This window comes from Daldinia decipiens, assembly GCF_022478715.1.
Source record: "Daldinia decipiens strain CBS 113046 unplaced genomic scaffold F4813scaffold_9, whole genome shotgun sequence".
Lineage (NCBI taxonomy): Eukaryota > Fungi > Ascomycota > Sordariomycetes > Xylariales > Hypoxylaceae > Daldinia > Daldinia decipiens.
The window spans coordinates 593,169-615,114 of record NW_026054552.1 but is presented as its reverse complement, the minus strand read 5'-3'; the positions used below and the strand labels follow the sequence as shown (position 1 = coordinate 615,114).

Here is a 21,946-nt window from a genome sequence, read left to right as displayed (position 1 = left end):
AGGTAGCTTAGCGGTATTATTGTATTGTACAAGCCACATAATCAAGCCCCCAAGTGCCCCAAGTGCCCCAAGTCTTAGACCAAAGTCCTAATTGATCCACTATTCCAATTCACTATTCGTGTCGCGTCTCGTTTCGTTCGATGGGACATTTCGATTTCTAGCCAGGTCATCATCTAGACGAAGCCAATACCAACTATCTACTTGCCAATTCACCACGTTCCTTACCTGAACCTAAAATTTATTCGTTTACCATCTTATAATCGACAATGGTACGTCTGATATCCCCTCTTTCATCTTTGACTTCTTGCGCCCTGCGCTGTGCGCTGTGCGCTGTATGCATCATACCATAGTAGTATAGCTCCTTACTAACCTTTAATCACTTTGCAGCTCGGCACTCTCGTTGGTTTAGCCATGCTGGTGGCCGCCTCCGTCGTCTTTCTCTACTATTCGATCTGGACGTTGGCTATGGTACGGCGACATTATTCCCCCCCCTTTTCCATCTCAAACCGCAGTCTAACATATCTACGCATAGCCCTTCGTCGATTCAGACCACCCTCTCCACAACTTCTTCCCGCCGCGGGTCTGGGCTATTCGTTTACCTGTTATCCTTATCCTACTCGGATGCGCCGTTGTCGGCTCGTTCCTGAGCGTCGTCATGATCCGTAGCAACAGGAAGAAGGCTGCTAAGGCCAAGGCCGCAGCATCTAAGAAGAAGGCGTAGATGGTATTTGGCTTCGAAAATTGGGAAACACGTACTCGACATACATGGAGAAATTAGGCAAAGTTGGGCTTAGTTGGACTTAGTTGGACTCTAGTTATGACATTGCAAGCGTTGCCCCTGAGCCAGCTGGCTGATCTATGTTGCTAAATCTACATAATAATAAACCCCTAATGGTAAAAAATGAACAATAATCAATACAGTTCACGTCCTGGAAGATGAATACCAGAGGTGATTTGACGGTATCTAATTGAGTTGTGTTCTCAACCCCGTATTGATAGGACTATATATTTCGTGTCTGCAATGCAATATGACTTATGCAATAGACGCCAATCCCACCGTTCCGTGACTTCAGAATCCAAACCAGATAAGCGAGGGTCTAACAGGATATGTTCGCAGAGATAGCTTCGTCTATTGCCTCTCGCACATGCTTGGGCAGTCTGAGAATCAAACTCCCGTGTTGAACCGAGACGCCTATACAAGTAACAAGGTCAATTCCTCCAAATTCGGCATCTACCTCAAACTCTCTGGTCCGCAAAATCAAGTACTTCGCAATCATCTTCAAAGAATCCATCCTCGTCCGCGTCCGTAGATCTATTACCGCCTCTACGCCGTCGGGTTGTGACTACGATTTGCTCATCGTTCTCGCCAACCTGCAGGACCCGCTCCATGGCCGAGGCGGGTAGGGCACGATGGTCATCGACGCTGGTACTGATATCCTCTTCAACGAAGTGTACTATTCCCACGTTCACCCTATCCACGTTTAAGACTTCTCCGAAAGCCCATGGCTGTTTCGGAGGCGTCCAGGACCGTCGAGTTTTGCCGCCCCTCGGCGTATCCTCTAGGGTCGTAGCCTGGAGAAGTTCAGATACAGAAGTTGCAGACCCGTCATCATATAAATACAGTCCCACCCGCCTATCGGTGTGGAACGGCTGATAGGGTGCACTAGACTCTATCTCAGCTTGTGGGATAAAAGTCTCAGGACTATATTCGGCATCGGTAAGTTGTGGTCGAGGGTTGAAAACCAACGTGTTACCACCATCATGTTCTTGGTTAATGGGGTCAAGATCCTCGATAGGGTCGATAATCTGCTTGATAGACGGCGCAATCAAATCATCGGGCAAATGGTTCAACTTGAAGTCCCTGTACTGATTGCCGCGCTGGAAACGAGATTTATCCTTTCCGATCATTGGCCTTCTGCTTTTTCCTGGAAAAGTCCTAACTAAACCATCCCCTAATACGAACAGGTTGTGATACTTCTTACCAGTAATCCACGTCGCGCAGAACGGGCCAGGCAACATGCTACCGGGTGGTAGGCTGACACGGTTTTCGCCTGTGTGGCGTAGCTGGCTGATGGCGGTGCCTGCGTTTCCCAATGAATGACTAATTCCTGCAGCAAGTACCTTGCCCCCATATCCAGCGCGGTCCATGATGGTAGGCGGCGTTTGCGAGTTTGAGCTCGTACGCCGATGGCGGGAAGTAAGAGTTCGAGTGGCACCATAAGCAGAACTAAGTGCATTCGATGCCAGCGAAACCGCCGAGGGTGCATTTTCAGGACCCGCGGGCAATCCGTCCTCAACTCTAATCCGACGACGAGGAGGGGGCCAGGTGAACGCACTCGGAGGCATATCGAGCAAGTGTACTGTGCCTCTCTCGGTCACCATCGCGGCTCGCTCTCCGTTTGGTCTCGCCCATGCTACATCAACGATACGAGCGACAGTCATCCGTGAAAACTGTGCGACCTGCCTTACTCGTGTCGTGTGGCCGTTAGCTAATTGCGAATTTTGCAAGGCCGAGGATTTCGTGTACTGAATACGCATCAGATCCCACACTGTCTGCACATCTCCTTTGCTGCTCGCAGTGAATATGGATAAACCAGTCGGAGAGAACGACAAAAAGCTACAACCAAGTGGTGCTTTGAACGTAGTAACGTGGTGAACTGCTGCTGAATTTGACAAGCCCTGTAGGTCTAAGATCGATACTAGACCCGGTTCCTTAGATACCGCCTGACCAGGAATACCGTAAGTCGGAGGAAATTGTGATGCATCCGGTCTCCCTGAGTACCCCCCATTCCAGGGCGGTGAGCCCATTTGAGGCTGACGAGATTGTGCTTGCTGGCCAGGCTTAGACCAGTAGTTTTTCCATAGCTGAGCCGACTGCTTCGTAACCCACCGAGCTCCTTGGATGAAATCCTGTGTAGTTTCTCTCATTATACGGTTCATAACGCCGTCAGGAACGGGCTGGTCGACATCCGAACTCTCATTTGGCAAGATGGGAGGAGCAAGGGTCGCTAAGCCAGGCGCTTTGCCTTCCAGCGGTACCGGAATGTACGGGTTGAGTGATTTCTGAGGTGAAGGCGCTGGTGGACAATATGCCAGCCACCTGCCGTTGATTGCGACGATAGGCATCTGCGGACGTTTTCCAACAGGAAGCGGGCTTTGACTACCATCCTTCTCAGGGATTGAACCTCCGCTCAAACTAGTCCATACCTTACCCACACAGCAAAACTGACACCCAGGGTCTTGCTCGCATTTCGTCTGCCGGTATATCCAGCACTCACCCGTGACCCCTGAAGAAATCAGAACGCTCCCAGCATCGGCACGAAGCTGAAAAGCACCAGCTGGTGGCGGACTTCTAAAGACTGGGTTTGTCACTAAAGTCTTGATAGGGGTCTTCGGTGCCTGCAGAAGTACATCAACAAGCCTGTTGGTTGTTAGAGAATATACCTCGACAGTGGTCTGATAGGCATCTATTATTGGTATCGTCTTTCCAATGCTGATTTGTCGCTGGTTGCTATCTGACTGGGGTGTATGAATACCGTCCAGCCGAGGACTGGACGACTCATCAGAGTGGTGGTCAACGGCTATCTCGGGGATCGTCAGTGGTACCACCGGTCCATGAATGACAAGGGCAATTAAAGGAAAGATGCCGTACGGATCCGACATTCCATTCCAGGGTAAGATCTTTGCATTATAAACACCACCCCGCAGTCCTTTCAAACTAGCAAGCGGTTCTACGGCATGCTTTGTAGCACTGTAAATATCGATGCCACCTTCGTAGCCCGCGAGAACAACATTATCGCTGCCCGACGTCTGAGCCCCGCTTGGGTTCGGAAGAGTGTCAAATCCGAAATAAAAGCCCCTCTCACCCGGTTTCAAGCCAGCTATGCCGTTCAGATCGAAGTCGATATCAGGAGCACCGTAGAAGTGAGCCTGAGGCTGGTGAGGTAACGGCGGATGAGACCCAATTCGAGGCGGCAGATATGGCGAATGCATCGAACTTCTTCGCACTCCAGGGGGCGATGACGCCTGAGACCGGATGTCATTCGTGGGATAATGTGCATCTAGCTGGAAGCTCAAAGGTCGCCTAATACCAGTAGGGGGGGAAGCAGAATAAGCATGACCGTTTGCAAAGTGTTGTCGTTGTTGCTGCGCACTCCAAGCATATGGTAAGGACCGCTGATCCTCGTACGAAGAAGGTTGAGTTGGTGGAGAGTCGCCCATGATACTTATCAAGTTTGACGGCGAGCCAGCCAAGGGCCCCATCGCTCGCGCCCAGTCATTAGCACTCGGGGCCGTGCTAGCAGATACAGAGGTCGTCGATGCCGCATCTAACGTCGGGGAGAACGCTGCATTGCCGTTCGTGGGTATGGATGCGGGAACTGTAGGTTTCAGCTCCGGAGACGCCAGAGGGGAGTCAAAGGGCGGAGATGCATCGCTGGCATTATTGCTGCTACTAAGTTACAGTTAACACACCAAGTTCCATTTACAGCCGGATTAAATCCCAAGCGACCAGCGAATCGACAACTTGCTCGATAACGACTGGATAGGAGGTACGGGGTACGTACGAGAACTTAGCCCCATGTCTCGTCACCGCTGCGACAACCCCGCCGCTTTCTTTAACATTATTGTCCTTCTTCTTTGAACCTGAGATATCACTTGCGGTAAGTTTTTGGGTTCGTTTATTACGACTCTTTTTCCCCACGGAGGAGGACGAGGTCGGAGAGGTATCGCGGGTAGACGAACCGGGCATAGGGCGGTGCTAGCAGGACGGCCGGGGCAGTTTCCTGCTCGCCAGCGGAGGAGCTCGATAAGGAGCTCAACTCGGAATGCAGGGGTCGCAACGAATATGGCGAACGGAGTACGTCAAAAGGGGGAAAAGAAGAGTCAGGACAGTATCGCAAATAAGTTGAGCGTCGGTTTAGGTTATTACGTCGAAGAGTTCAATGTTGATTCGACGACTCGTCGGAGGGACAAAGACACACAAGCGCGTTGTACGCGATCGACACCGAGGCTAGGTTTAGGAGGGGAAGCACAAAGGAGAAGAAGACGCAGGCAGCCGAACAAAACGGCAGGGAATTATTACTATTTTGTAAGATCTTTCATAGACGAGGTTATCAAGAGATTATTGTCAGCACTGCTGTATAATAGTAGTATGTACGTATTTAGAAAGAAGGGTATCGAATCTATGAGAGTTTTTGTCCAAGTATGTTATGTAGTTGTTAGAGGGAAGGGTATCATTAGTTGCTGAGTTGCTGAGTTGCTGAGTTTCTGAGTATGTACGAAGTAGGTAAGGTATGTAAGTATACATACTATGTAGTAGAGGGAGAACCGAGGGGAGGGGGGTAGAATTGAGGTCAGGAACCTTGTAAGATACAATGTACATAAGGTACGTCCTCAGGAACGAGAATGTAGACGTGTACGCATGTACATGATAAAAGCACTTGATTAATTGATACGTGTGTATACGTTATGTAAGTACCGAATCAGTGCCACCCTAACAGAAAGTACATTGCATAAGTGGTTTGCATAAAATTGTACCGCCACTTTCCGTTTTGGCTCTGACGTGAAATATGTTATCTCCGTTTTTCGTATAATTATCATATCTTATTAACCTAGGTTAGGTCCTTCATAAATAGCTGATCAATCACCTACCGATGTTGCTATGTACCTAGGTATGAGGCTACTTCATCTTGCGTTGCATACTCTGCATACTCTGCATACTCAATCGACGTCACCAGAGCCATGTCATCAGAGCCAGACATTCCGACGGGCTCGAAGAATTAACGAGATGCTCTACAAGCTCGGCAAGTGACTCAGGTCTGCCGAAAGACCAACGTGCAACTCGTTTCGGCAAACTGCAGCTCGGAAACAGAGATTTGCATGTTCCGGTAATACCTATAATGTTTTTTACGTTACAAGTCATAAAAATCGACGATAGTCTTTATCTATGTACCATTGGCGTTGGAATCCATCTTAAAGGTAGAAGCTTACCAAGCAGCAAAAAGATATATCCAATTAAGGATATCAGGAGTTATGACAAGAGTGGGATTCGAACCCACGCGTTTTGCAACACTTCGATCCCCTTTTCACAAGGTTAAGTTGGGTAAACTTGAGCGAAGCTCCATAGACCGCTCGGACATCTTGCCTTGGGTATGTATAGAATATTTCTAGGGCTAATGTTGTTCTATATTCATTCGAAGCTACCTCGCATCATCGTGGGGTTGCCATTCTCATAGTAGCTAGCCTGCTAACTAATATTGACTCAACAAACAGACAAACAATCTCCCAACCGTTAGCTTACCGATCTAGACCGTTTTCTTGTAATCCGTTCTCACGCATTATTAGTGTACTATAGTATTCATAATTAAGTGAGTCAAGGCATGTGACTGATAACACAAGCGGCAACGGAAAGGAGGGGCATTATGTAAACGGTATCTGAGTACATAGGTACCTAGGTACCTAGACATGTACAATCAAGATGCCTGAAGAGGGGAATTAGGTGATACTAATACATGTAACCAACAGATTCTAGCCTGTAAATAGGCGCGATAGGCACCATGTGGAGGGGACTAATGCTGGGGGTTTGGGGTTGTTGGAAGCAAGGAACAAGGATGAATGTGTACATTATGTATATTGTTAGACATATGTATGTACCCTGTATGCGTTAGGTACCCTTTATGTTACATTGTACCTTAGGTGTCTATTGTACAAGCTAACAATGCAGCACAATACGGCGCATAATTCCAGTCCGGTTACCTAGGTAGGATGTTAACAAGTTACAAGGTACATGGTAGATAAAGAAGATCCAGCTCTTCCATTTCCCCATTGTCCAAAAGATGCACATGCACAAGCACAACCCAGCCGCGGGAGCCCCTCACTATGGATCAGAGTAAGACAATATACAGCTGGGAACCTTCAACTGACAGAGCTTATCCTTGTCTTACATATGAACAATAATATATTTAGCAATGAATGATGCCTCGATGCATTCATGTGAATTTCCCTTATCAGCAGCTCCAATACTACGTCATCGGCTCTTTACAACGTGGACTCCGAAAAAGGACTTCCTTTGATATAAAAAAAAAAAGGGGGGGGGAGACGCTGAAAATACCTACCCAAGTCATGTATTATACATCACTAGGTTACCTAGGTTCAAGAATCAAAGAAGACAACTCGTAAAAAGGGGCACATTCAAGGTCACGGACCAACAATTTAAATAATGATGATACACTATTTGCTCCAAATGATTTCATCACGGGACTTCGTCGTCATCCATCATCAATAATATACTAAGCCAAGTCACGCCCCTGCCAGCCACCTATCTACATACATACTATTATGTATACTATGTAGTGAGGTAGACTAGGTCACTACAGCTTCTCCCACCGCTCCCATCCCAACCCGCCATCGTGATCAAGGGCGTCCCGCCGTGGGATGTATGTACAAGATCAGCTGACGCCCAGCTGAAGAACCATATGCGCGCTAGGCACGAGAGCAAAATTACACTATTTTGCTATGTATTTCTAGAACAGCTACCTACCTACACTAGTTTCTTGTTAACAAGTCTGGTGTGCTGGACATCCGCCTGGGTCAAGTACATATATAACACATACATATTACACAGTAAGACTTTAAGTCAGGTACCCAGGGCGCAGCAGGTTGCAAGTTTTACAATCTCAGCAAACTCAAGGCGTCCATCATCCAGCATGACAAAACTCATATCGTTGCATCATCCCGATCCCGACCCCGACGCCTGGCGGTAGACGGTAGACGGGTCGGGCGGGATTTCCTGCACGCGCAATTCTACCGTCCAAGTACCCACGTACCTAGAGGCCAATGAATATGATTTATTATAATACAGGATCTTAAGAGCAGCAATCAGAAGAAATGGCCCAAGCCAAGTTGCAAACGAGTGTGCGCAAACGAGAGAAATCACCGAGCTATCCGTCGTGGGTACTGGGTTTCTTATGCAGATAGACTTGATAGAGCTTATACTTCAGCTCTCCCTGTTCCTCTTTTAGGATCGCGCGCGCCGCCCACGTTATCTCCCGGGTCTCGAGCTTCTCCCCGGTCGAAATCAACGTTCCTTCGATCATATACTGAATGGCCGGTTTTTCGCCTTCGTCGTAAGCCGTCTCTGGATAGAAGACGGCTGGATACACCGCCAAAGGTCTATGCTTTCGCGCCTGCACTCCTTCCCACATTCCCTTGCGCAAATGACGAATATCTATGCCAGCAGCCTCTGTGTTAGCTTCTAGATGCGGTTTATCATGTTTTCACTAGATCTCGCCTACTCTCAGTTCCTACCGCCATCTTATCCCCTATGATAATGGTGGCATCGGGGAGGAAGGACTTCACCCAATCCTCATTCCTTGACCTGTCGTCAGATATGGCGTAGAACTGCGATATGAAGTTCTTGACTTTTCCATCAACCGGATGATCGATTGGGAATAAAGGCGTATAGTCATCAGAAGCCGCCATTACGAAGATAGGCCTCGAGAGGTGAGCGTAAGTGTTTAGGATGATAGATGGAGATAATTTTAAGACGTTTGTTTTGACAGTGAGGACCAAGTAGGCAGCTACCAGTGATACTCAAACCTAGCTTTTATCTTGAATGAGGGGTATTTGGTATTTACTAAGCACCTCATCGTTGGGGCTCGTATTCTCGACGTATAACAGTCAATCAAGTATTATGGATTTCGATTACTATCCTCGAACTATCCTCGAAGCATCGACCAACCCACCTTAGCCTCGACACGACTATCTATTTATAATCGTAAACGAGAAATATTTCTCCGCATAGCCATGCAAGGTTAAAGCAATCAGTTCTCTAACAGAAATTTCTGCAAATATCTAGCGTGTGGAGTTACAAGCCAACATCATAGCCCTGGATATCTGCAAGCCGGCTACAACTGAACAATTCGACCGGTACCATCCCCCGGCCTTTACAACACAAGGCATTGCCATTTCTTAGGGTATTTTGGAACTTCTAAGTTCAGGTAGTCTCGAGAATATTATGCTCTTAGGTGGATAGGCCGAAGAAACATGTGGTAATAGTAGACACAAATTGAAATTGGATATTCCATGTTGGCGGCGGTATGAGTAAACCACGAAGGTGATGCTATAACGTATGTAAGAACCTCGAAGCTTTCGATTCGTACAAAATAGTCTAGCCCTCTTGAATGGTATGTTAGAACGCTATCCCAGATCCGCGGGTCGCTAGATTAGCACATGCTAAGACCAATCGAGGCTGGGCATTCGATAGTCTGCCGAGTAGGGGTCAAGGACTGAGTTAAAAGTCAGATAAACGACATCGGGTATCAGTAAAGAGGAACGCATGCCGACTGAAAACAAAGATGGCAAGGATTGTAGGGGGCATGAACCATGCTCGAGTTATTAGAAGTAGATTAGCGGTGAGGATCAAGCATTACATCTTGACGCCTCGCGAAGTCACTTCTCCCCTTCCTCCGATATTTAGCAGTTTACGACACTCAGGGCAGTACCACTTCGTCGTGCGTGCTGGTATCTCAGACAATCCCACGCACTCAAGGTGGAACCATTCTTGCTTGCAATTCTGTAGGTGGGGGTTGGTTAGTTTCTTTTTGCGTGCTTTCTCGTCACCACGTGCTGGGGTTGCAGTAGTCTTTGTTGCGCTCACATCTACGTTATCGCACTGTATCATAGTGCCGAAGCTGACTCTGTTGCAGAGGCAGTATCTGGGTTCGTCGGGGTCGATGACATTGCCATCGTCGTCCACCTCTACCTCTACTTCCTGCTCGGCCTGCTGGCTTGCACCCCTCTCTTTCTTGGGGTTGCTGCCGCGAGCCTTCTTCCGTGGTGCTGCCTTGCGCTTTCCTATAGCGCTAGTGCCGCCCGAATTCGTAGTCACGACGCCTGGAGCAGGTCGCTTAGTACGTTTGCTAGGCTGACGCAATTCTGGAGCAGGGGTGTTTCTAGCGGTGCTCGCACGACGAGGCCGTTCGGCTGCAAAGGTTGGAGGGGGCTCTTGGCTCGCAGCTTTCCCGCGTGAAGTAGGCCGACGTACGGGGATAGGCTGGGATTCGGGAGCAGGCGTGGTTGCAGGCGTATTGTTTTGAGAACTCGACTGCCTATGGTTAGCTGAAACCGGAGCCGGAGCTGGTTGAATACTCTGTCTAGTTTCTCGTTTGGGCATTTCCCGAATCGGGGGGGGAATAGGCGTGGTCGAGGTCTTAATAGGAGGCGGAATAGGAGTCTCCGCCGATGGCTTAACGGGCATCGTCGCCGCAATATTAGATGGCGGAGCTGGACTCGTCGCCGCCGAGGAAGCCGCAGACCGAGTAGTCATCATAGATGTATCAGAAGAAACTGGAACGGGTACCGGTACCGGCGTCTTTGACGTAGCAGCCACCTGAGGGATCTTGCCGAGCTGCGGGACAGGAACCGGGACCGGAGTCTCTGTTGGCGCGGTAGATACAGTAGGCGCAGGCGGCGGAGGTGGCACAGATGGCGGCCGAGGAGTTAACTGGGGCAACGGAACAGGCGTCTCAGTTTTGGTCCGTTTTAGCGGGGGTCTCTCGGGCTGGCTGGGCGTCTGGCTGGGCGGTTGATTCGCCGGTAAGCTCTGAACTCCCTCGGGTTTCTCTGCAACGGGAGTTTCCGACATCGAGTTCCGCTTTCGCTTCCTGGTCTTGGACTTATTGGCCTTGCCTTGATTCTGACTCGTCTCAGGGACTTTGTCCTGCGCACTTCCGTTTACAGGCGGGGAATCTTCGTGGCTAAGGAACATGCGAGCAGCTTCTACCATTTTCCTAGCTGATTCTTCTGCTTCCTCGGCAGCGATCCTTGCCATCGATTCACGTTTCAGCTTCTTGGCCTCGTTTAATTTCATACCGCGGTTGCTTAACTGTACCTCGTCTGCTGTCAAAGCCTCGGCACTAATAGCACCTTCGGGGGGGTGCTTTGCCCCGGACTCGGCGTCAACCACCGGAGTAGGAAGGGTAGCTTCGAACGGCTTTCCCTCCTCCTCGGCTTGTTTTTGGGCAGCCCTATATGCTTCGACGCCACGGCCCAAGTTTTTGAGCTCTCGAGCTATCATGGTATCGCTAGGATTCCATACAGCATTTTTCTTCATCCTCTTACGTAACTTAGCAAGTTCATAAGGAGTCAGTTGGAGCCATGGGGCGTCGGCGCTGCCGGGAACAGCGTTCTCAGGAGGCGGCTGAAGTTGCGCTAAGGCAGTGCTCGTAGACATCATGGGAACCGCATTATCAGACCGATTAGCCGGAGTTCGAGGTGGTCGCGGTGGCTTCGGAAGCTTCTGCTTGGGGGGCTTAGGAGACTTTGGGAGCTTGACCACCTTGATACGTGTCGACGGAGTTGCGATTCGCCTAGGAGGTGACATGGGTATATCCTCCTCCTCTTCTTCAGAGCTCTCGTCGCTCAAGGAGCTGTAAGCATTGAAATCTATTTCGTAAGGCGCAAGCACCTCTCCTGGAACAGTAATTCGAGGTGGCCTTTGGATCTTTTGCCCATTGCTGTCACGCCGAAGTGTGATCTTAGGGGTGCGAACTGTTTGTGGGGACTTGACCTGGGAGGGACTCTTTTGTTCCTCGGCAGTAGGATAGTTGTCGCGCATTGCCAGCAACTTTGCATGTATAGTCTTAGCTCGGTTATAGTGTCTAACCACGTTCTCGTGAATACGGACGGCCTCGGCGTGGGAGAAGACGCGCGAGCTAACAGCGCGGTTCAGATTCTCGGATATATCTTTGCGCAGCTGAACCGGTGCAGGACGTTGGTCGGCTGCGAGTGTCGGTAGTTTTGCCCATGCGGTAGTGAGGTCGTTCACAGTAGCTGATGCATCAATGTAGGCTTGGTCAAGCTTTCCAATCAGGGTAAGAGATCGCATCATGTCGGATGGCAGATATTCCGTAAAATCGAGGAAATCGGTTACGGTGGCTTGGGCATCTGGGTCGGCGCGCATGTTGAGCGACTCGAGGCCATTATTTGAAGTATCTAACGGTGGGATAACCTGCATCAAAGAGCTGGAGTCCTCGTTGCCTAGTGAAATATTGCCATCGAGCTCCACACCTCTATCGTTGTTTGCTTCTATTGCGGTCGCCATGATTATGGTGCAGACCGCAGAGAACGGTATAGACAAAGGTCGGAATTTTGATGAATGCAGGGTATAGTAGTTAGCGAAGTATAACGAGGTGCAAACAATAAGTAGTCGGCAAACCTAGTGCGACAAAATTAAAAGAGGGCGCAAGAGAGAATTAGGTGCGATTGAGGTGAGAGAGTTGTAAGAGATGAGAGGTTGTCGCGTCAAGGTTTGGGTCTGAGCTCCTAGGTTAAGTTCTTGCCTGGCGGCATTACCGCTACACAGTATTAATAATAGTGAAAAACTGTACACTTTCCTTATTTGTATAAAAAGTACTTAGGTACCTATCTTGCCCCGCAGGGGTCTCCGCTATGTATGTACCTACTGAGTGATTACCTACATGAGGTAAGGACAGCGCTGGGAGCATCAAACTGCGGTAGAAAGCGCGACAAACTACCTTAGGTACCTTAGGTAGTTACATAGTATACATATATGTAGATAATATAGGTGCTTTAGTACTTCTTGCATTTTGATAACTACCTCATTAAATGCATGTGTGTATACCCCAGATGTTCATAAATTTATGTAAAAATAATCTATACATTAGTTACAAACAAAAAGGCATTGAAATATCACAACAGATCCTCACACATACATTAGGTGAAAGCTAACCCAGGTTGCGTATACACGAAATATCATCATGTGTTAAAGCATACTGCTTCCATAAAGGCTACCTAGGTTGGGTCAAGTAGTCATGCGTTTACGTATCGACCCGAGTTAAAACATAATACCATTATATTAAATATGCCATATAAACATTTACCCCTTGGAATATCACCCTTTTCCTGGTATCAAAAATTACCTATCTTTTAAACCCTCAAATATCGTAATATATGAAAGAATCAATTTATGCCCGCATAATATATATATGTATAAGGGTTTGATTCCCCGAATTCTAAAATCCTAAGAAACCCGGATTGCAAATCGCGGCTGAATGGATTCGCATGCGCCTAAAACCACTTATACGACTCGCCCTATCAGCCATTAAAGATGTAAACTACCTCGGAATAGCTAAAATGTATTTTGAAGCGCTAGCAATTCTGAAGGTGGTGTGAATACGAGCCCTACGAAATGTTGAAATAACAAGGCTTGAGAATGTCTTATACTGGCTAGCGACATGTCGTATTCGCAGCTTATACACGTACGTGCCATAGTTTATAGGCATTGGGCAACCTCCTAAAACGTCAGTTGCTTTCACCCTGCTCGGGCTAACTGGGCTTGCGAACCGTACCGCTATATGCCGTTGGATCAAGACAAAGGCAATTTCATAGCTTGAAACTTCGCGCCCTCGTACCCTAACTTTTGGCCGGGCATTTAGTTTCCAGCTGAAGACGAAGAGGTGTGGCATCAAGCTCTCGCTACCTCGAGTTCGATCCGAACACAAATATACATCTACAGTCCCAAGCCGCCGCCATCGCTGCAAACTCAGACAAAGTCAGCGAAAACATCGTGTACGTTACCAATTCAGCAACTGGTCTACGTGCTCAAGTGACGGTCGCCAAAAGCAACTCGACAGACATCAGGGGTAACGGTAGTCAGATAGTGCTAGCCAGAGCCGTATAGTCCTAGTAGCAAATTCTCCTTAACAAGCAAATTTCGCCAAATAAATAGAAAATGTCCCTCTTTCGCGGTGAAGTTTTTGCTATAGATGTGCTATCAATCCTAAGATCTTTCTGGTTTGGCATGAGTTCAAGTATAGAAGCATGGCAAATTCTATTGAACTATTCATCAAAGGCAGTCTTAGCGCTATTAGCAAGTCAAAGCGGCAATATCATCTTACTATTATTGTTTATTCTTAGTGAAAGAAAGGAACAAGCTTCATGTAGGAGACATCTCTCATCCAACTACTCACATAGAAGTACGATCAGTCATATAAGGTGCCAGAGATCTAAGTATATAACGGTATTGATTCTAGTTTCAGGCTCGAGTTCTACTACGTAAAATCAATAAATCTCTCTATATAGTAGCCCAGCCGGTTGTGTAATACGGTGAGTTAAGTACATAAGGCTAGCTCCGTGACATAGCTATTAAGAGCCAGCGAGTATATGACCCGATGCTTTAACCCATCCAGTAACGAGATCCTGTCTTGCTGAAATAGAGCACCGGTACACTACGACAAGATAGAGGAATTTATTTTAAGAATACATGTGTATTTGTTCGTGATGATTAAATAGTTAGCGTTTAGAGAGACATAAGAACTATCCACCCGCTGGTCCCCCCGCGCCAATAGTCACTCGATGCGTCGTTAAACAACTGCAGGGTATTTGTTCTGGCATCGGGAGACGTAATGGCTTTTTGTTAAAGGGCGTACCGTCACCAGTGATGGATCCATCAATCTTTCAATGTCGTAGTTGCGGTCTCTGTTGTGCTTGTAGGATGTTGCATACCCGATATTTTTTGTATGGTGATGTTTCAAGCGGAGTCAGGTTATTCGTATTGCTCAGTTCCAACAACCATACTGTAGCTTATGAAATTAGGCATTGACGATGTTGAAGACGCGTCTGAGTTGCTGTGTTGCTGAACAAAGAGGTCCTTCCAATGTCTTCGTGACTCAACAATAACGCTGAGGGAAATTAACACTCCCCTACTTCCACCTCAAGATCGTAGGCAAAGAGAAACCACCATGTTCTACCCTTATGCTCCGCTCTCTGGCAATAGTTTGGCTTTCAACCGGGCACGGTGTTTGTATTGTGATCTGTGCCGCCACTAGAAATGGGATGTTTATGCGATATTTTTGTTCTGGGCTAATGTGAGCGAAGTCCATGGGAGGTTAAGAGACACGGTCCGATACTAGACGTTATCACCACAATGAACTCGTGTAATAGAAGGGAAAAAAGCAAGGACGTACCTGATAACTGTAAATGCCATGGCTACTGGACAACCATGCCCTTGTTTGGTTAATTTAGTAATTAAAAAATTTGCTGGGTTGGTTTAGAGGAAGCTATAGTCGTTTTCTTCCCAGTATATTTTAATTGCTTGGACAACGTTTCGGACACTGCAGTAGAGCTTTGTCTCAGAAGGTTGTTGGTCCGGCTTGATCTCGGTTAGGTACTGGATGACCTTCTTCAGATCGTAATGGGTTCTGGGTTTATGTTCTAGCAGTATGTTCGTCCAATAATCTGTTGGGGTATTTGTCTTGCCGACTATTTCGGCGTTGTTGAGTCCGAAAGAGGCGTGTGGGTGTAGTAGTGTGGGTGTAGTTGTGTTGGATGAGAAAATTGAGATTTGACTGAGAATGCCCAAATATTTGTAGCTGCCTTTTTACCTAAGCGGCATAACAAAACATAATAATCAAATCCAACTTAACCTCAGGTTTTAACTTTGAAAATAAGATAAGTGCGTAGGGTAGATAGGCAGGCGCCTAGATATCTACACAAAACATAGCCATACCTTAGGAAGGTGCCTTAGGTGTCTAGGAAACTATTTTAAATAGGGAAACCGCGGTAGTAGCACTTACACGTAGAAGCCTCTGAATACATGGATGTAACCTGACAATAATAATGCACGCGAGAGGCAACTTCCTATTAATACTAACCAGCCTGTTTGTACTTGATAAAATACCTTTTATGTAACCTAGAGAACTTAAAGCTTGAGTATAAGCTTGGAGACCATCTTGTTAGTGGGTCCTGTCTTAAATGCCTATCCCTTTATAAAGCAAGCGTAGAAAGACGAGCCAATCATGATATAAACAAATTACCAATTGCAATAGTAGATGTTATAAGAGAAGATTACCTACTTTTCTAGTTGGTTATATTATCCCGTAACCAATAGGGATATAACCGGAAGTTGCCTGATTTTTTTTGAACTATACCATACTGGCTTGGATAACAAATGCAATACATTCTACATATAGGTATCAACAAGAGATGGGTTCTCTTCAAGCTTACCTAAGTTTTCAGGCTGACCTGTGAGTAGGACTTGGAATCTTAGACAAGCATAAAGTCTGATATACATATAATATAGGTTAGCCTAGTTGTAAAAGGTAGCTTAGGTATGTACGTTTGAAAAATATAAGATAAACATTAACAAAGCAGAAACTCTTAATGACATTTGATTCTGCCGACACGGTACGCCCTATTACATTCCTTTGTCCATTTTATAATCAATTGTGCTTATCGCCTTCCGTCCAACACCTCAAGATGATTTAACTTGTTACTGCCACTACCGTGACTATCTGTTTTTATCCTACACTGCTTTCCCTTTCCTCCTCAACCAGCTACCTGGACCTAAACACCGGCAACGGCACCAAGCGCAAGCCCGGTAATCGCTGCTGCAGCCACCCACACGCTGCTCCAAGCCGCCGCACCAGGCGTCTCAACGCCTTTAATCGTGAAGCGCGTCTGGACGAAGGTATCCGCACCCGTAATCAGCATCAGCAGCGCCGTGCGCTGGATCAGGACCTTGGTCTGCGCGCTCCAGCCCCAGAAATTCCACCACACCGTCTCGCGAAGACTCGCGTTAACTGGATCGAACGGCTTGTCCTTAGCTGAGGCCGTCGCTTCGGCGGGCGTGAATATGAAGGCGCGCGCTGCGAATCCCAGAACGAGCGTTACGGGGAGCAGGCCGACGTAGGTGGTTTCGTGTGCGGGCGCGATGGACGGCAGATTGGTGAAGTACACGACTAGGTATGATGGTAGGTACATAGCGTATGCGAAGAACAGCGTCACGCTATATATAGCGCCTGCGAGGAGTGTGGTGAGCAGCACGATGGGCCGGTCCGTGACGATGTCTGCGTTGGGCGCATGGCTAGGGTCGGCGTGGACCCTGGAAAGCGGACGTAGAAGGCGGAAGGGGATGTATGTCGCGAGGGTCTCGATGGCGAGTGTGAGGAGAAGGGCGCTGGTAGGCACCTCATAGAAGGTATTTAGGAGGTAGAGCTGTTGTCACCGTTAGGCTTATGTATATGTTTTGTCGTGTTGGTGATTCGATCTACTTACGAGAGGACCGTGGGACAGGAGGTTCAACGCTGTAATATCGTAGCCGTCGTAGTTACCGAACCAACTCAGCGCGAGTTCAAACCTATGAGAAAACACGGTGAGTAAAGTGTTGTTGGAATTACGTCATGAACACAATTTAAAGCCAAATACGCGCCGTCGTATGTTGGGATACTGGTAAAATGCTACTCACACTCGCCATCCCGTAACAATTCCGACATCATCCCAAGTAGTCAGTAGCCTCGCGTGCGGCGCTATCGGACCCTTGGTGTATCGCCACGTTAACGAGTAGCCCACCGCTGCGAGCGATAGGCTCAGAATAGTGACCAGCGGGAACTGAATCAGCTTAGGCAGCTTGGACGGTGTGTTATTGGGACGAGTAATTTCGCGCTTCGAAGGCGAGATTGTCGGAGTCTCGATTTTGGTGATAGACACTACCGTTGGCCTTGCCTCAGCCGCATTTTCTTCCTCACGAGTCTGTTTCCTAGTCCTCATTTTGCCTCGTTCGTCTGCTTGCACCGTAAAGATTTTGCAACTATGTATCTACTATCAGAAGGAAAAAAAGATTAAGAAAATTCCCCGGAAAGAAAAAAAAAAAAGTATGCGCCTTGCAGAGATCCAAGCTTGATGCGCTCACGTGCTAGGTATAACAATCGAAGCTGACCAGAAATTGTCGCGATTATTTATGAGTGTAGGTTATGTACCTGATTTGAGGTAGTAGGCTGAAATGGCTACCTCCATAATGGCTACCTAGGTAGGTACTATAAATGGTGGGGGGTGGCCCGATGCGCGAACATTGGGGAAAGCGGTAACTACTTCATGTATGTACCTAACCTAGCACCGGTGACGTCTCCGAACGACCTACTCTTCATCAAGTTTCCCTGCTAAATTCCATACCTATTCCTACTACTTCGTACTCAGCCTACGTTAAGTACCTAACCTACTAATAACCCCACAACCGGCCTGATCGACAACAAACCTCGCTTCTCAAAAGGGACCTAGGTCCTCGATCTTCCATCTTTGAGATTTTCTTCTCTTATTCTCCGGCTCTCCTCTTTTTGTACTTATTCCGTGAGAGTCGTCAGGCAACCATCGCTAAACTTCTGATGTTTTCCGTTGCCCGGCTGGTTCTGTTTACAACCTCCTATACCAACCTGCATTCACACATAGATCAAAATCACCAGCATCATGACTCCGCAGCCCCGCTACCTGAAGGATAGCCAGGTCCAGCAATAGTAAATCTTGGGATCCTATTTATCAATTAAAAACCTCCAACTATATTTTTGGTCAAGTATATTCTAGTAAGTCAAAAGTTGCGTTTGAGTTGGTATTCATTCATGGTAAATAGATGGGTGTCATCGGCCCTGTTAATAGATATCACACGCTTTGCCTAATGAAATTCACACTTTCCCTACAGTTTCGACAGGTTGGGTGTTCGCTCGACGCTTTTCTCCGATCCTCACTTTAACCTCTTGGAGCATGCCTTAGAGTATTCGTACCTAGAGCCCCCCATTCTTCGGTGCTGAGATTTCGGTAGCGGAGCGGAACCACCTCGTTTCCAGAAGTTGATATGTGACACAAAGGAAACAACTAGAGCCATTTATCGTTTCGTGCCGTCTCTGATGAGCGAGCGGGCGAGCGATCTCAAGTTTAATCCTCCATACGGCCAAACATCATATCATCGTCTTCCTCGCTGCTGCGCGCCCTAAACCGTCCTTCACCTTCGTCTTCATCCATTATGCTACTTTCACTATCTTCCATCTTCACGTCCTCGGTATGCCGAAGCTCACCCCGAGTAAAACTTTCCGGCATCTGACCTGATGGAAAGCTGTTGATAAAACTCGTACTGGTAAAAGCCGCGTGATCGAGATACTGGGCAGGTAGCGGTGGTACGGGGGGAGCATCGTCAGGGAGCCTAGAATCTCGGGCCCCTCCGTTACTACCAAAGCTGCAGCTGAGCAACTCAATGGCCGTTGCAAGGTCGCGATCATCTTGGCCAGTGCTGTTCATTCCTGAAGAAGGGGGGCGCCGGTCCGAACTAGCATGACGAGCGTGACCGAATCCATTCCCGTTTGGTACGCTACCTGAGAAGAACGAGCCCGAAACGGCTGACTGGTACGATCGCGCAAAGCCATTCCCATTGCTGTCCCTCTCGGAAGCCGTATGATAAGCAAAAGAATTCATGGCACTAAAAGCGTCCAAATGCGGAGGTGGGGTGGTATCGGCTGAACTACGACCATCGTGGAGGTCTGAGTACCCAGAGGCGGTGGGAGAAGCGGATTCGGGGTCGCTGGCAAAGTCTTTGGTAGAGTCGGGAGGAGTGGTTGCCTCGGTGTTCATGGCGACAAGAACTGAGGCCGCCTCGAGCAGTTGAACTTGTTGGTGCTTGGATATAAGCAGCTTGGACGTGAGAGACCACTCGGGAGTATGTTCCCACCTGGCAAGCAATTCGTCAACAAAAGTCCATGTTCATTTACTCAGGGCTTAAGGGTCTCGGCCAGTCCATGCTTGCCCCGGGGGCAGGGAGATACTCTATCCACAGGCCTGGGCAAGTGAATGCATAAGGGAGGCAGTGGGCAAGAAAAAGGGCACCAACAAATGCTTAGTCAAGCAGCTGCTATGCTTGTATCCTTTCCCGCACTTGTCGCAGCGGAGTTCAATTCGGTTGCTCTTCCTACCCTCCTTTGTTAGCGGCTGACCATCGCTCGCCCGTCGCATGCGAGCTTTCTGGGGACCCTCTTCTCCCTCATCGGCGGACATGTCGTTCGAGGAGTCGTCGATAGCGTTTTCTGGGCCCTCGGATTTCATATTCATCGAGAATCTATGGGTTGGCAAGCTAGCAGGCGGAGAAGGTAAGCTACCCACGATGGTAGGTCGGGCGGTGGCAGGCTTGGACATGGTACCGCGGCGGGAATTGACAGCAATAGGTAGTGGTCCAACCTTATCCCCTGCTTCTTCGAGAGCGGCCGCGACAGCCGCGACGTTGGCAGCGGTGCCAGTCATACTCTTCCGACGTGTTACGCGGTGGGTGGCATTGAGGGCGCCGGACAAAGCGGAGTATGTGTGGGAGTTGTTGCGTGAATGGGACAATGGTCTCGAAGGGCCTAAGGAAGACGCCGAGGTAGAAGAGATTGATTGACGGTGCTGGTTCAATGGCCTCGTTGGTGTTTGCATTTCCTAGAGTGATAGACACAAGTGATCAGCATGACTATCCCAGTGTCGGGGACGGGCTAAGCGGGCAAGGTAGGTAAAAAGGCAAGGTGAGGTAGGTTAGTGCAACTTGTTGGTTACCTTGGAAGAGGCCATTGCCGACCACGTAGAGAGTAGAACAACAAAATAATCGTCTCGAGGATTTATTTATCTTTTTTTTCCCCTTGGTACAGCTCGTGTCTTACCGGGTAAAGAATGATACAAGATGGACAAGAAAGAGGGAGCAAAAAGCAAAGCAAGAGGTGTTCGTCGGCAATGGTGGGTGGATTAGGAGAGGTATTGGCTGGATTAGGACCTGATGGGTGGAGGGCGGACACTGGGAAAAGAAAAAGCCGTCTGATGATCTGTAATAATATTTTTTTTTTCTTTAACCCCTTGGGAATTGAAGAAGGAACAAAGATCAGTCCATTGCACAAAAAATAAATTTTTATGGATATCCAGTATAGATAATAATGTAGGAACGTTTAGGCAGGTACGGACAAGACAGTACAGTACACAGATACCTACAGAGATACCAGGATACTAAGATACATCGGGTAGTTCGTCAGGTGGTCAAACCGAGTTAAATAATACATGTACGTATTAGGAAATGGGCTTAGAACTGCGTCTTCGTTTAGCTGCTTATTACCTTCTCTGGCCTAATAGACTATGCTCCTTCGAAGTATTATATGTAATATTATTATTATAGTATTATTGTAGGCACGCTAGGTAGACCAAAGCTACTAATCATGCTAGGTGGGTTAGAGAAAGTGTATTATGTATTAAAAGTTGGGCGTGTGCCATGTGGTATGTTGAATGGTGTGGTAGGTATTCCAGTACCTACACTAGTGATTATGGTGGGCTCAACTGGGCTCCAAGCTGTTCAATTCCCCTCCCCCATTCATTATTCGGCCCCCCCCATCTCTTTCCCCGTCCTATCTTTCCAAGTGGAATCCACCAGAGCATATTGGAAGTTTGGAAAGATACTATGTACCTACATAGTACTTGCCTAGTATGTATGAGGTATCCATACAACATTACGCACGCGCTGCACGATAAGTTAGGTACATATAAGTACGTACATGCAGTTAGCGCGTCCCCCTGTACTAGGTACTAATTGGACAAGCTTCAATCCAGGTCAGGGTTCTGTCAGGCACAACTTCAAACTTGGATACAAGTCGGAGCGGCATAAAAAAGGGTACAGATCACAAACCTGCTTGACGAATTGTTAGTCAAGGCGGCATAGTAGAGACCATTGGATTGGACACGAGAAGATGAGCAATTCCATCTGAATGCATCTAAGCTGTAACGACAGGTGGGAAACGACCAAATCGTTGCGATCAAGTTTGTATCTGCCAGCTAAGCGGACGGACATGGGGGACGCAGATGCTGCTCAACATACTATGTAGTCCAATTGAGGAAGCCCCCTTTTGAATTAGTGACTATTTCACATACCTATTACCTATTCAGAGATGGAAATGGCCGATTTCGAAAGGTAGCCATAGATGTCTGAAATAGGACACAAGCAGGAATTCAACGGCCTACTCTGTACATTCCTATTCGCACGTGGATATCTTCCAATGCTCGAATGGCAGCTGGTGTTGCTCCCTGGCCCTGGTGCCCTGGTGCCCTGCATATTCCTATTCCTGTGTCTATGTCTGGTAAAAGATAGCGGAGCCGGACA

At 47.8% G+C, this 21,946-nt stretch overlaps 6 protein-coding genes and 1 non-coding gene across 7 annotated transcripts; 1 reads left to right on the top strand and 6 right to left on the bottom strand.

Moving 5' to 3' along the window:
* The first annotated feature begins 34 nt into the window (after nt 1-34).
* On the top strand, nt 35-922 carry F4813DRAFT_353349 (dolichol phosphate-mannose biosynthesis regulatory protein). Its single transcript, XM_049242631.1, has 3 exons — nt 35-269; nt 388-468; nt 533-922. Exons 1-3 carry the CDS (start codon nt 267-269, stop codon nt 719-721), a joined length of 273 nt encoding a protein of 90 aa, XP_049101527.1. The 5' UTR covers nt 35-266; the 3' UTR covers nt 722-922.
* F4813DRAFT_353348 (uncharacterized protein) lies at nt 923-5,273 on the bottom strand. Its single transcript, XM_049242630.1, has 3 exons — nt 4,744-5,273; nt 4,566-4,644; nt 923-4,453 (listed from the first exon to the last, which is right to left on the bottom strand). The coding sequence occupies exons 1-3, from the start codon at nt 4,748-4,750 to the stop codon at nt 1,237-1,239; spliced, it is 3,303 nt and encodes a 1,100-aa protein (XP_049101526.1). The 5' UTR covers nt 4,751-5,273; the 3' UTR covers nt 923-1,236.
* A 761-nt stretch (nt 5,274-6,034) lies between these two features.
* Nucleotides 6,035-6,146, bottom strand: F4813DRAFT_t52. The gene has a single exon. It is a non-coding gene; the product is annotated as a tRNA-Leu (tRNA).
* A 1,705-nt stretch (nt 6,147-7,851) lies between these two features.
* F4813DRAFT_336873 (uncharacterized protein) lies at nt 7,852-8,918 on the bottom strand. Its single transcript, XM_049241207.1, has 2 exons — nt 8,295-8,918; nt 7,852-8,227 (listed from the first exon to the last, which is right to left on the bottom strand). Exons 1-2 carry the CDS (start codon nt 8,479-8,481, stop codon nt 7,941-7,943), a joined length of 474 nt encoding a protein of 157 aa, XP_049101525.1. The 5' UTR covers nt 8,482-8,918; the 3' UTR covers nt 7,852-7,940.
* Nucleotides 8,919-9,427: 509 nt separating this feature from the next.
* Nucleotides 9,428-13,554, bottom strand: F4813DRAFT_379803 (uncharacterized protein; the record flags this gene model as incomplete). Its single annotated transcript, XM_049245500.1, has 2 exons — nt 9,428-12,084; nt 13,536-13,554. 2 exons carry the CDS (start codon nt 13,552-13,554, stop codon nt 9,428-9,430), a joined length of 2,676 nt encoding a protein of 891 aa, XP_049101524.1.
* A 2,521-nt stretch (nt 13,555-16,075) lies between these two features.
* On the bottom strand, nt 16,076-17,828 carry F4813DRAFT_353337 (uncharacterized protein). The gene is made up of 3 exons (XM_049242629.1): nt 17,267-17,828; nt 17,077-17,158; nt 16,076-17,016 (listed from the first exon to the last, which is right to left on the bottom strand). The coding sequence occupies exons 1-3, from the start codon at nt 17,566-17,568 to the stop codon at nt 16,366-16,368; spliced, it is 1,035 nt and encodes a 344-aa protein (XP_049101523.1). The 5' UTR covers nt 17,569-17,828; the 3' UTR covers nt 16,076-16,365.
* A 514-nt stretch (nt 17,829-18,342) lies between these two features.
* Nucleotides 18,343-20,979, bottom strand: F4813DRAFT_336805 (uncharacterized protein). Its single transcript, XM_049241206.1, has 3 exons — nt 20,365-20,979; nt 19,670-20,250; nt 18,343-19,510 (listed from the first exon to the last, which is right to left on the bottom strand). The coding sequence occupies exons 1-3, from the start codon at nt 20,377-20,379 to the stop codon at nt 18,724-18,726; spliced, it is 1,383 nt and encodes a 460-aa protein (XP_049101522.1). The 5' UTR covers nt 20,380-20,979; the 3' UTR covers nt 18,343-18,723.
* Between the last annotated feature and the right edge of the window lie 967 nt (nt 20,980-21,946).